At 38.2% G+C, this 14,006-nt stretch overlaps 1 protein-coding gene across 17 annotated transcripts in view; it reads left to right on the top strand.

The window, feature by feature from the left end:
• LOC145294259 (septin-7-like) overlaps positions 1 to 14,006 on the top strand; it is a 541,621-nt gene that overhangs the window by 295,433 nt on the left and 232,182 nt on the right. For 14 of the 17 annotated variants that reach the window (XR_013869862.1, XR_013869856.1, XM_080141373.1 and 11 more), the window contains exon 1: positions 12,156 to 13,102. The exons of the other annotated variants lie outside the window; for them this stretch is intronic. Coding sequence is in view for 12 of the 14 variants with exons in the window: in XM_080141373.1 (XP_079997499.1) it covers positions 12,674 to 13,102 (429 nt within the window). In the remaining 2 variants the exon portion in view is untranslated. Of the gene's footprint in view, positions 1 to 12,155; positions 13,103 to 14,006 lie in introns of those variants that run through there. 17 annotated transcript variants of the gene reach the window in all.

Here is a 14,006-nt window from a genome sequence, read left to right as displayed (position 1 = left end):
AAAAAAAATATATATTCTATTTCTTCAAAATCCCTGGATACAGCATTAAATAACCTGAAAAGGGTTGATATACTGTAAAACAACCAACCAACCTAATAAGTCCCGCATTATCACCCAAACCAACCGTTATCCCATCATTGCAATGTTGCATCCCTGTGCCTGTCTCACAAGTTTTTTTTTTTTTTTTAATAAAATATGCTTTGAACTTTTAGCACTTGTGCTCACTCAACATAAATATCCTCAACTAACTCGAAAATCCCACCCTTTCACTGTAGCAATCCCTAAATGCCAGAAAGCCTTTTTTATTTGAATAGTTTCTTCCCATGAACTGCTAAATTTTGGAATTTCCTCCCGGTCTCTTACTTCCTTGACTATTCTGACATGCAGAAATTTAAATGTAATGTGAACAGACATCTCGTTGCTCAACTCCCTACATAGTCCAAGTGGCACTATCTTGTTTGTGGTGAATAAAAGTTAAAAATAAAAAATAAAAAAATATTTTATTTATTAAAATGCATGCCATATAAGATAAGTATCATTAGAAACTGTTCTAAGCTCCTTGTAGCCTCCTTGTTCAATCTGTTTCAGTTCTCATTTATTTATTATGAAAAACTGAAACATTATTAGTGCAATCGAGGTTGGGAATAGCTATCTTAAAATACTTCACAGCAATTCAAAAATACAATGCTGTGTGCAAAATAAAACTTTTAGTTATAAGCTTATTTAATCATTTTTTATCTTTTTTTTAAATAAAATATTGTGGATGTTAGTCCTCATCAAGTAATACCATTGCACATACCTTCATCTTGGGTATCTGTAAAGTTTTGTGATTTACTTATATTTCCAATTTACTTGTACTTCCAATAGATAAAAACAGGCAACACACACACACACACACACACACACTGAAATAGATGATGAAAACAAATAAAATTGAATAAATTATAATATTTGTTGACCCATCAAATTCAAATAAAAAATATATATATGAAAAACTTTTTGTCAAAAATAAGGCATTTTCAACAGAATAAACAAATTAGAATCAATCTGTCAATTAATTCCTGAAACACTAATTCATGAAGTTAAAAGAAGAATCTGGAATCCAAGTATAAACAATCACATGTGAGCTGTAGCATAAACACTTTTTTTTTTACAATAATTCATACACACTTGGGATGATTTGCTCTTCAATGCGAACATTACAACTGCATTATTTGATTTTTCAAGTTTAAACGATTACTGAAATTAATTCCACCTCAAAATGCATATTATCAAAATCTGAAAGAGATCAAATATGTGGAAATTAGCCATTTAAAAAAAAAAAAAATTTAACCTTGTGTGTATTACTGATAATCTAAAAATAGGTATAATGAGTTTGAGTTTTCTTTTCCTTTTTAAATATTTTTTCATCTTTCATAGTATGCAAAATCCTTTGGGATGAAATTCGAGTAACTTGACAAACCTTTATTACATTTTACAATTGTGATGTAGACTTCTGAGTGTATTTAGCATCAGTAGCAATAACGGCTCTGGAATTGATTGTGTAAAGGTCTTTAAAAAAAAAAAAAAAAAAAAAAAATCATATTGCAGAACATCATGTCCGCAAAGGTGTTCATGCCTGTACTCATAAAGGTAAGTCTCTAGCAGAGCTATAAAGTCACATCAGAATAGTTCAGCAATGGCATCATATTCATCCTTTTTCATCATCTTAGTATAGGCATACACAGATTTGCTTGGTGTACATTCTGTCCTAAACTCCACATTACCATATTTTTTCATTTTTAAAATAAAACATTGTCTTTGGTATGTATGGATATTTTGCATGAATGCAGACTCCATCATTATCATTATTGCAAAAAAACCTTCGATAATATCTTAATCTCAAATCAGTTTTCAGGCTGACAATGACATTAAAAATGCTAACTTCAGAACAGCATCCTAATATAATGTTGTGTCTGTGAATAACAATGCATGGTTAACTTTCTTTTTTTTTTTTCTTTTTTTTTTTTTTAACCTGTTATTTCACCCTAAACAAGGCACAATGCCTCTTTGACGTAAGGGTCTATTTGGGATTAAATTTACAGGGATACTATGTAGGGAGTTGAGCAGTGAGATGTCTGAGTATTTCACTTGAACATCTGCATTTCAGTAGAGTCAGGGAAGCTGGTACTTGACAGAATTCCAAAGTCTAGCAGTTCAAGGGGAAAAATTAATGAGTATAAGGTTTTCATACTAATTTGCATGTTACTTTGCAAAAAGAAGTCTCATTAATTAACTTTTCATTCTATTGTTTTCATATTCCATGATTGTTTACATTTTATTATAATGCATGGTTCTCTTTATAAATATTTTCTACATCATGGAAAAATACTTAGGTATTTTCATGAAGAGTCCTTCCAGTCAATTTACGTGTTGCAATTCTTAGTTTTCTCACGGATTCTGCTAGTTTGAGTGTGTGTGTGTGTGTGTGTGTACAATCTATATATCTATAAAAGTGAAAATGTCTGCCTGTGTGTGTGTCTATGTACATTTCCTTACATAATAACTCTGTCAATTTTTGGTCTAGAGACTCGAGATTCGACATAAAGAGTATTGAGATTTTGGAAAATCTTTATAATCGGTTTTCGGCCAGAAATTTGGCTGTCAATGGGTCAAAGTTCAACGATTTAACCTTTGGGAACTCTGCCAAACGCCTCTGTCAATTTTGGGTCTAAACACTTGAAATTTTAAATGTAGGTTACTTGGACATGGATCAAACTTTATAATTTGATTAGAGCTTAAAACAAATGTTATGGGGTCAAAATTAGGGTAAAAGTTAAAAATTTTACCTCTGCGGTCTCTATCAAATTACTCAGCCAATTTCTGGTCTAAACATTTGAAATTTTACATAAAGGGTATTCAGAAATATGGAAAGCTTTTTAATCAGTTTGGCTAAAAAATTTGAGCTGCCAAGGGATCAAAGTTCAAAAGATTTGACCTTTGCAGTGTCTAGCAAACTACTCAGACAATTTTGGGTCTAAACATCTGTAATTTATACATAACAGGTATTCAGACATGCAGCAAGTATTTTAATCAGTTTTGGAGCGAAAATTTGGCTGCCAAAAGGTAAAAGTTGAAGGGGTTGACCTATGCAGATTCTACCAAATTCTTCTGCCAATTTTGGGTCTAAAGACTTGAAATTTTAGATGTAGGTAACTTGGACATGGGTAAAACTTTATTTTGATTTGAGACCATTTATTATTTATAAATGTTAAGGGGTCAAAATTGAGGTCAAAATTTTAAAAAATTGACCTCTGCGGTCTCTACAAAATTACTCAAACAAATTTTAGTCTAAACATTTTAAATCTTACATAAAGTGTATTCACACATAGGGCAAGTTATGAACAGTAGGGCTGAACTGCTAGTGTTGTTATAACAGATTACATAATTCAAAATTCTTTTATGTTTTTAATTATTTCAGATTTAATTTTTTAAATTGTTGATCATTTATATTACACTGTTCACCTTATAGAAAGTGAACATAGTATTATAATATGCAACAAAGAAATGATGACTCACAAAATAAACGGTGCAGGTAATTACCATATTTTTATGACCAACTAGTTTTAATAAGTTATTCCCGAGTTATTAATTTCAATCGTTTCTAATTCAATTCTACAATATGGTTGTGATAAAAAAAAAATGAATTACCCATTTATTCGATATTGAATCAAAATTGTAATGATATTTGATTGTTAATTGGGTGTCAACCCTCTCCTACCCTATCCCGGGTGCTAATGAACTGATAAATAAACTTGATATCCTCTCTGAAACGATCGCACACGATTCTGAGTTGGAACATATGTAAATGATCCTGTATTCATTTTGTTTATCTCACTTTTAATTTACTTTAACTCTAGATCTCTTCTATAGAGCTGATTATACAACTATATTATTCTTAGTGATTGGTTGTGATTCATATCCATTCCTCTGTTTTAAAGGTTTGCTATATAGTTACCTGCTGATCTTTGTTCTCATATTCTTGCTTCAGACAATTATTTCTTTGTTTCATTCTCTCTCTAAAGAAAAATCGACAAAAGATTATTTTGCTAACTTGAGTACATATGGGTTCTCTTACATTAAAAACTGACCTTGTGGGGAGGCAAATAAATTCAGACGATCAAACACTTGTCTCTGTTTACTTGCCTCTTCATGAGAGTAGTTGAACAAAAGGCCAATTTTTAATGTGGGTAATATCCAGCCCCCCCCCCGGCTTTTTAGATTGGGACAAAAATTTTAAATTGCCCAAGTTGAAAAGGATTTCTATTTCACTGACCAATGACCACAGATGAAGTGTAGTGTCAGAACAGATACTAGACTTTGATTTTAGCGTTTTATATATCAGTGTAGATCAAACAGTATTTACTCCCTCACAATTTTGGATATATTCTGGGGCTTAATTTAGAATGGAGTAACCCGTGTTTTGTGTCTTCTCTCATGTAGCACTGCATCAGGCATCAGAGTTTAAGAACTCTGATCCTATCCTTTCATACAATACGAAGTTGAAGCCTTTACTGGTGCTTAGTCATAATGTTGACCTTTCTTTGGCCCTCACCATCTCCTTGAATAACAAAGGTCTCTTAAACAATCATGAAAAGCTGTGAAGACTATCATTTGTAGTATGAGGGGAAATAGATTATTTGGATTATTATCTACTTAATAAGTTCTATTATGTCTCTCTATGTTAAGCCAACACATTGGACATGGGAAGCTGAAATTAAATAGAAATGATCTTTTTATTCACATTATTATTATTATTTTATATCAATTAATCCCATACATGACAACAGATGGTCCATCAAGACAACGGAATGGACACCTCGTGAACATAAGAGGCCAAAAGGAAGACCAAGAACGAGATGGAGGGACGACCTGATACAGCACATGGGTCCCACATGGCAGCGGATAGCTCGCAGCAGTTAGATGGCTAAAATCCAGGGAGGGGTTCTTCATTGAGTGATAAAGCCCTTGTTGATTGATTGATCATCAAAATTTGTTAAAGAAATTAGATTATCTATTTAATTGGCATGTCAGAAGTACTTAAATATTACCGCATTATTAAAAAAAAAAAGTTTTCAATCTTTAGCGTACCCCCCCTCCTCGCCATATTTATTTGGGAACACGTGACATAATTAAGGGAAGTAACTCGGTTATACTAAAAGCAAGGCAAGTAACTAATGATTGTTAGCGCACATTTTTTTTTTTTAACAAATTGGCAATAGTTACATGCTATTTACCCCCCCCCCCCTTTGGAACTATCTGGTATTTTTTTAGTCAAACATTTTATTTCAATGATTTTCGTTAAAAACGTGTTTTCTTTTATATTTTTTTTTCTACCCTATGTTTCGTAATTTTGTAATATATTACTGTAACATGACAATTAAATAGGGACAATATAAAAAAATCCAAATTTCGCTATTATAGTTTAGTTGCACCAAAATCTGGTTAGTATTACATATCTAAAATTGAGAAAAGTAGTTTTCACTCAGTTTCGTTATTAGATAAACATGGCATCAGGTATAATTCGGTAGACATTTTTTTCTTTTGTTTCAGTCTATTCACTAGGTGTATCAGAATTTTTGTAGGAATTTTTGACACCCCTAACACGAAACTGCGAATAAAATATAAAAAACTTATAATTTCTCTTTTAAAAGTGGGTTGTTTATTTTCTTTATAGATTATACTTCCAAAATAAACTATTAAAGTTGTATAAAAAGTAATAGAAATATTTTTTTACTTTTTAAAAAACAGTAATGAAATTAATTGAATTTTACGAGCTCAGTATTTTTCAATTTTTAAACTTTAAAAATCAATCAAAATTTTTCTATTGATTCTATTTTTACGATATTTTCAGGGTCAGTGTGAAATTTTATGCTCTTTCCAATAAACCGAATATAATATTTTAGACAAACGTTTTTTTTTTTTTTTTTAATTCATGTTCCCATATTTTCAAATGTCTGTTAAAAAGCAAATAATTAATTTACTCACCAAAGTGTTATACATCACAAATTGGAGATAAAAGATCAATAAATAATATATTCAAATTTAAAAAAAAAAATAGTGTTTTTTAGAAATTTACCTGTAAAGTCCGAAGTTTTAAACCTTTTTTTTTTTTTTTTTTAAACAACGTTATTTGTTTTGTGTTTTTGTTTTTTTTGTTTTTAAATGAAACCTTAGTCCTTGCTCGTTTAATAGAAAAAAAAATTAGGGTTTGAATTACATTTTTCGAGTAGTTATAAGCTTGGAAAGACAGGGTGTTGAATTAATTCACGCCTCTCATTTTGAAATGTCTATTAAGAAGTAAATAATTTACTCACCAAAGTGTTATATATCACAAATTGAAGATAAAACATCAATAAATAATATTCAAATTTAAAAAAAAAAAAAAGTAGTGTTTTTTAGAAATTTACCTGTAAAGTCCGAAGTTAAAAACCTTTTAAAAAAAAAAAAAAAAAAAAAAAAAAAGTTTTATTTTTTTTTTAAATGAAACTTTGGTCCTTGCTTAGTTATAAGCTTGGAAAGACAGGGGGTGGAATTATTCAATATTTTTCACGAGATTTCTGACACGCCTATTTATTCATATAATGTTGATACTTTTTTTTCTTAATTTTAGATGCATAATACAATCTGGATTTTAATTAAAATGATTATTCGTTTAGTAATTAATATGTACGAAAATATAAAAATACTTTTTTATCGCGCTCTTCCATGACGTTTTTTATAAACTGGCCTTAAAAGATTTAAAGTTTAAAAACATGAAAATATTAAGTAATAACAAATGGCATACACCATAATAAGTCAATCTGGAATTTAAAAAAGAAGGGGGGGGGATAACTCGTTTTTCTTTTTTTGTTGTTTTTAATAAGTTTGATTTCTTTACTGGTTATCGCAACTTTATTAATTTTACATTTTGATAAGAATTTTCAAGCCTGGAATGATTTTGCATTCAACATTTTAAATAAACATTTCGCTATATCGTGAAATAAATATTTTTTCAACTATTCAAACAGAATGCATTCTGGTAGATTTAATTATATTTTTTTTTACGTAGGACTTAAATAACTTCTTATGCTATTGAATTTTATTCACACTCTATTCCTCAGTCTCTACTCACACTTTTTTTTGTTGCCTTCTGCGTCTTTACTACACCTCGTTTCTTTAGCATTCCTCCGCTCCCCCACCTCTCAGTCTCTGTCTACTATCCCCCCTCTCCGTCTCTGTCTACTATCCCCCCTCTCCGTCTCTGTCTACTATCCCCCCTCTCCGTCTCTGTCTACTATCCCCCCTCTCCGTCTCTGTCTATCCCCCCTCTCCATCTCTGTCTACTATCCCCCCTCTCCGTCTCTGTCTACTATCCCCCCTCTCCGTCTCTGTCTACTATCCCCCCTCTCCGTCTCTGTCTACTATCCCCCCTCTCCGTCTCTGTCTACTATCCCCCCTCTCCGTCTCTGTCTACTATCCCCCCCCTCTCCGTCTCGGTCTACTAGTCCCCCCCCTCTCCGTCTCGGTCTACTAGTCCCCCCCCCCTCTCCGTCTCGGTCTACTAGTCCCCCCCCTCTCCGTCTCGGTCTACTAGTCCCCCCCCTCTCCGTCTCGGTCTACTAGTCCCCCCCCTCTCCGTCTCGGTCTACTAGTCCCCCCCCTCTCCGTCTCGGTCTACTAGTCCCCCCCCCTCTCCGTCTCGGTCTACTAGTCTCCCCCCTCTCCGTCTCGGTCTACTAGTCTCCCCCCTCTCCGTCTCGGTCTACTAGTCTCCCCCCTCTCCGTCTCGGTCTACTAGTCTCCCCCCTCTCCGTCTCGGTCTACTAGTCTCCCCCCTCCTCTCCGTCTCGGTCTACTAGTCCCCCCCCCTCTCCGTCTCGGTCTACTAGTCCCCCCCCTCTCCGTCTCGGTCTACTAGTCCCCCCCTCCTCTCCGTCTCGGTCTACTAGTCCCCCCCCTCCTCTCCGTCTCGGTCTACTAGTCCCCCCCCTCCTCTCCGTCTCGGTCTACTAGTCCCCCCCCCTCCTCTCCGTCTCGGTCTACTAGTCCCCCCCCTCCTCTCCGTCTCGGCCTACTAGTCCCCCCCCCTCTCCGTCTCGGTCCCCCCTCTCCGTCTCGGTCTACTAGTCCCCTCCCCTCCGTCTCGGTCCCCCCTCTCCGTCTCGGTCTACTAGTCCCCCCCCCTCCGTCTCTGTCTACTAGTCCCCCCCCCCTCTCCGTCTCGGTCTACTAGTCCCCCCCCTCTCCGTCTACTAGTCCCCCCTCCTCTCCGTCTCGGTCTACTAGTCCCCCCCCTCTCCGTCTCGGTCTACTAGTCCCCCCCCCCTCTCCGTCTCGGTCTACTAGTCCCCCCCCTCTCCGTCTCGGTCTACTAGTTCCCCCCCTCTCCGTCTCGGTCTACTAGTCCCCCCCTCTCCGTCTCGGTCTACTAGTCCCTCCATCTCCGTCTCTGTCTACTAGTCTCCCCCTCTCCGTCTCTGTCTACTAGTCCCCCCTCTCCGTCTCTGTCTACTAGTTCCCTCCATCTCCGTCTCTGTCTACTAGTTCCCTCCATCTCCGTCTCTGTCTACTAGTTCCCTCCATCTCCGTCTCTGTCTACTAGTTCCCTCCATCTCCGTCTCTGTCTACTAGTTCCCTCCATCTCCGTCTCTGTCTACTAGTTCCCTCCATCTCCGTCTCTGTCTACTAGTTCCCTCCATCTCCGTCTCTGTCTACTAGTTCCCTCCATCTCCGTCTCTGTCTACTAGTTCCCTCCATCTCCGTCTCTGTCTACTAGTTCCCTCCATCTCCGTCTCTGTCTACTAGTTCCCTCCATCTCCGTCTCTGTCTACTAGTTCCCTCCATCTCCGTCTCTGTCTACTAGTTCCCTCCATCTCCGTCTCTGTCTACTAGTTCCCTCCATCTCCGTCTCTGTCTACTAGTTCCCTCCATCTCCGTCTCTGTCTACTAGTTCCCTCCATCTCCGTCTCTGTCTACTAGTTCCCTCCATCTCCGTCTCTCTCTACTATCTCCGTCTCTCTCTACTATCTCCCGTCTCTCTCTACTATCTCCCGTCTCTCTCTGCTATCTCGCGTCTCTCTCTACTATCTCGCGTCTCTCTCTGCTATCTCGCGTCTCTCTCTGCTATCTCGCGTCTCTCTCTGCTATCTCGCGTCTCTCTCTGCTATCTCGCGTCTCTCTCTGCTATCTCGCGTCTCTCTCTGCTATCTCGCGTCTCTCTCTGCTATCTCGCGTCTCTCTCTGCTATCTCGCGTCTCTCTCTGCTATCTCGCGTCTCTCTCTGCTATCTCGCGTCTCTCTCTGCTATCTCGCGTCTCTCTCTGCTATCTCGCGTCTCTCTCTGCTATCTCGCGTCTCTCTCTGCTATCTCGCGTCTCTCTCTGCTATCTCGCGTCTCTCTCTGCTATCTCGCGTCTCTCTCTGCTATCTCGCGTCTCTCTCTGCTATCTCGCGTCTCTCTCTGCTATCTCGCGTCTCTCTCTGCTATCTCGCGTCTCTCTCTGCTATCTCGCGTCTCTCTCTGCTATCTCGCGTCTCTCTCTGCTATCTCGCGTCTCTCTCTGCTATCTCGCGTCTCTCTCTGCTATCTCGCGTCTCTCTCTGCTATCTCGCGTCTCTCTCTGCTATCTCGCGTCTCTCTCTGCTATCTCGCGTCTCTCTCTGCTATCTCGCGTCTCTCTCTGCTATCTCGCGTCTCTCTCTGCTATCTCGCGTCTCTCTCTGCTATCTCGCGTCTCTCTCTGCTATCTCCCGTCTCTCTCTGCTATCTCCCGTCTCTCTCTGCTATCTCCCGTCTCTCTCTGCTATCTCCCGTCTCTCTCTGCTATCTCCCGTCTCTCTCTGCTATCTCCCGTCTCTCTCTGCTATCTCCCGTCTCTCTCTGCTATCTCCCGTCTCTCTCTGCTATCTCCCGTCTCTCTCTGCTATCTCCCGTCTCTCTCTGCTATCTCCCGTCTCTCTCTGCTATCTCCCGTCTCTCTCTGCTATCTCCCGTCTCTCTCTGCTATCTCCCGTCTCTCTCTGCTATCTCCCGTCTCTCTCTGCTATCTCCCGTCTCTCTCTGCTATCTCCCGTCTCTCTCTGCTATCTCCCGTCTCTCTCTGCTATCTCCCGTCTCTCTCTGCTATCTCCCGTCTCTCTCTGCTATCTCCCGTCTCTCTCTGCTATCTCCCGTCTCTCTCTCTCTCTCTCTCGTAGCTATCTCCCGTCTCTCTCTCTCTCTCTCTCGTAGCTATCTCCCGTCTCTCTCTCTCTCTCTCTCGTAGCTATCTCCCGTCTCTCTCTCTCTCTCTCTCGTAGCTATCTCCCGTCTCTCTCTCTCTCTCTCTCTCTCGTAGCTATCTCCCGTCTCTCTCTCTCTCTCTCTCTCTCGTAGCTATCTCCCGTCTCTCTCTCTCTCTCTCTCTCGTAGCTATCTCCCGTCTCTCTCTCTCTCTCTCTCTCGTAGCTATCTCCCGTCTCTCTCTCTCTCTCTCTCTCGTAGCTATCTCCCGTCTCTCTCTCTCTCTCTCTCTCGTAGCTATCTCCCGTCTCTCTCTCTCTCTCTCTCTCGTAGCTATCTCCCGTCTCTCTCTCTCTCTCTCTCTCGTAGCTATCTCCCGTCTCTCTCTCTCTCTCTCTCGTAGCTATCTCCCGTCTCTCTCTCTCTCTCTCTCGTAGCTATCTCCCGTCTCTCTCTCTCTCTCTCTCGTAGCTATCTCCCGTCTCTCTCTCTCTCTCTCTCGTAGCTATCTCCGGTCTCTCTCTCTCTCTCTCTCGTAGCTATCTCCGGTCTCTCTCTCTCTCTCTCTCGTAGCTATCTCCCGTCTCTCTCTCTCTCTCTCTCGTAGCTATCTCCCGTCTCTCTCTCTCTCTCTCTCTCGTAGCTATCTCCCGTCTCTCTCTCTCTCTCTCGTAGCTATCTCCCGTCTCTCTCTCTATCTCCCGTCTCTCTCTCTCTCTCTCTCTCTCGTAGCTATCTCCCGTCTCTCTCTCGTAGCTATCTCCCGTCTCTCTCTCGTAGCTATCTCCCGTCTCTCTCTCGTAGCTATCTCCCGTCTCTCTCTCGTAGCTATCTCCCGTCTCTCTCTCGTAGCTATCTCCCGTCTCTCTCTCGTAGCTATCTCCCGTCTCTCTCTCGTAGCTATCTCCCGTCTCTCTCTCGTAGCTATCTCCCGTCTCTCTCTCTCTCTCTCTCTCTCGTAGCTATCTCCCGTCTCTCTCTCTCTCTCTCTCGTAGCTTTCTCCCGTCTCTCTCTCTCTCTCTCTCTCGTAGCTATCTCCCGTCTCTCTCTCTCTCTCTCTCTCGTAGCTATCTCTCTCTCTCTCATAGCTATCTCTCTCTCTCCCATAGCTATCTCTCTCTCTCCCACTTCACCTTGTCTCGTTCCTTCTACTGCTCCTCATAATATACTTTCTGAGGAATTATATTTTAAATATTAAAGAATCCCAAAGGTTTGATACAAGCCAAAAATACTCATGTATAATTTCAAAGTTTGCACTTTTGATGTTTAAATCCAAATTTTAGTTTTCCTTTACTTTTAAATGAATTGATTTTTTCCCTGTGTTTTCAATGTTGATCGGTTTTTCTTTCTCATTTGGTTTTTGTTTTCTTTCTTTCCCGCCTTTTTGTTTTTAAAATTTTTTCATAAATTTATCTTTTTCTTTTGTTATCCTTTTCTTTATTTAGTATTTGTGATTTCCTTTCTTTTATACACTATTATTCTTTCCGTTCTTTTTCCTTTGTTTTACTTATGAGCTGTAATTACCTGGCGTTGTAAAATCTCCATATTATTAATGTTAGAATTCTTTGTGTTTTGTCTTTGTTTTTTTTTTTGTTTTGTTTTTTTCTTTAATATTAATTGAATATTTATCGAAATTAAAATGCAACAGGTTAAAATTAAATACACAGAAAAAAATTATTGGTAAATAAAATAAAAGTCGCGTAGAGGGGAGAAACAAACAAACAAACAAGCAGTGATCACAATTTTTAGTTTTTTTCTGTTAATCATAAAACCGCAATTTCGCTCTTCAAACAAAAACTTGTATTCAACTAGTACACAGCAACAAGAGTACTACTACAACTATTATACAACTAGTACAACTACTGTGTGTGTGTGTGTGTGTGTGTGTGTGTGTGTGTGTGTCCTCCCACCACAATGAACGTTCCTACCACCACCACCACCGCCAGGATGCTTCACGGCAACTATTACGACTCATACGCAAACGAGTGTAGTATTTTGCGTAGTGCGCCTTACACACTTCTTTCGTGATATTTTTCCCTTCATGTTTCTTCGGCTGCCGAAATCGTGTTCTAAGAAACTTTCAGCTTCAGAAAACAGCAGTAAGAGTCGAAAGTGAGCCAGAAACGACGCGTGTAGTAACAAAATAACGAAAACGTGAAAATTTAGAAAAGGCACTGACATTGAAAGTTTACGCTTGTTTAATTTTGGATTTAGAAAAAATGAAAACGGTTAAGACACTAAATTGGAATTTACACTAAAAACAGGAATTTAAAATTATTCATATTTTAAGATCATATTGCTTCTTTAAGTTTTTTTTTTTTTTTTTTTTCTCATCCTGTTGGAATATCCTAGACGTTTGGTGTAATACCATCTCATTGAGCGTGTGAATTGTACTTCTGCTAGTTAAGTTTTTTTTACATGTACCAATAATGAATCGGGGACCTGCGCCTCCACCACCAGAAAAGCCGCCATCAGTGGCCGAGCGTACCCGACTTCTTAAGTCAAGTTTTCGGAAAGATGACATCGACAAACCGAAAATTGCCGAAAAGTCGAGCACCTTGTTGAGCGGCGATAAACTCTGTGTCAATGTGTCTGCCAGTTCATCTTCATCTCGAATCGTTTCCAATGGCGAAAGGTCCCCGTCTCCGACCACCACAATTCTTACTGTCCCTCACCAGGGTGCAAATAATAACAACAATAGTAGCAACAACAATACTATCCTTAATAATGCCATGGTTAGCGGAGGGGTGCCTATGCGTCCACATGTACAGTCATCGCTTCTTACGGATAACAAAACGGTTAATGGAAATTCTATCAACGTAATGGATAGTAACAAGGAACAAAATACGAAAACTGGTGTAAGTATTTTTAAAACCTTTTTTTAAGGAAAAATAAACGAAAGATCATATGGTACTTATACATTTATGTTACCGTGCTGAAATAACGTTGAGGGAAGGTGTTTTGTAATTATTTTGTACTTTCACCTAACAATTTAATTAAAATATATATAACTTGAATTTAATTTGAAAATACTATTTAAAAATAGCACGGTAGCATAAGTGCATAAGCACCGATTAAAATATGAATTTTACGTATTTTAATTTAATTCAAAGTATTTTTAAATTTAAGGATGATAGCGTGTTTCTCAAAGTGAGTTTCGTTTGTTGATCCGAACGAACCCGCGTAAATGAGCACAGATGGTTGCAATGTTTTGTATCGATAAAAATATAAAATAAAATCTCTTGTGTCGGGGTTTCTCGCCTATACGTGACTTTTTTTTTAAATGCAATATTGAATTATTTTGGGGTAAACATTACAATTGGCAATTTAAATTACTTTAAAGAAAATATGGTTGGGAAATTAATGAAAAGCTATTCAGTTTTGGTTTACCTATTGTATATATATTTAGAAAAAAAGAAAAAAAAAAAAAAAGCGCCAATTGTAGTGTAATTATTGTTTCTGATTAATAATGTGTCCGATATTTTGTTTGTTGACAGGAAGTAAGGTACCGGCCCCTTATTACTTTATTCACAACCAATTATTACTGAACTTATTTTTTATTTTTTTTAATGCGAATAAAATCATAAATCTGAAAAAAAAAAAAAAATTGTTTTTTTTTTTTTTTGCTAACTTCCCTGCTGTATTTTCTTCAAAGTGATTTATGTCGATAATAGTAATGTTAGTCATATTTTTAATATATTAGTGAATAATTATTGTCATAAAAAATAAGGCAAAAACCAAAACAAAAGAAAATAAAAAAAT

This window comes from Euprymna scolopes, chromosome 2, assembly GCF_053919585.1.
Source record: "Euprymna scolopes isolate OS-2025 chromosome 2, ASM5391958v1, whole genome shotgun sequence".
In the NCBI taxonomy this organism is placed as follows: Eukaryota; Metazoa; Mollusca; class Cephalopoda; order Sepiida; family Sepiolidae; genus Euprymna; species Euprymna scolopes.
This window is presented reverse-complemented; position numbering and strand designations above follow the sequence as displayed.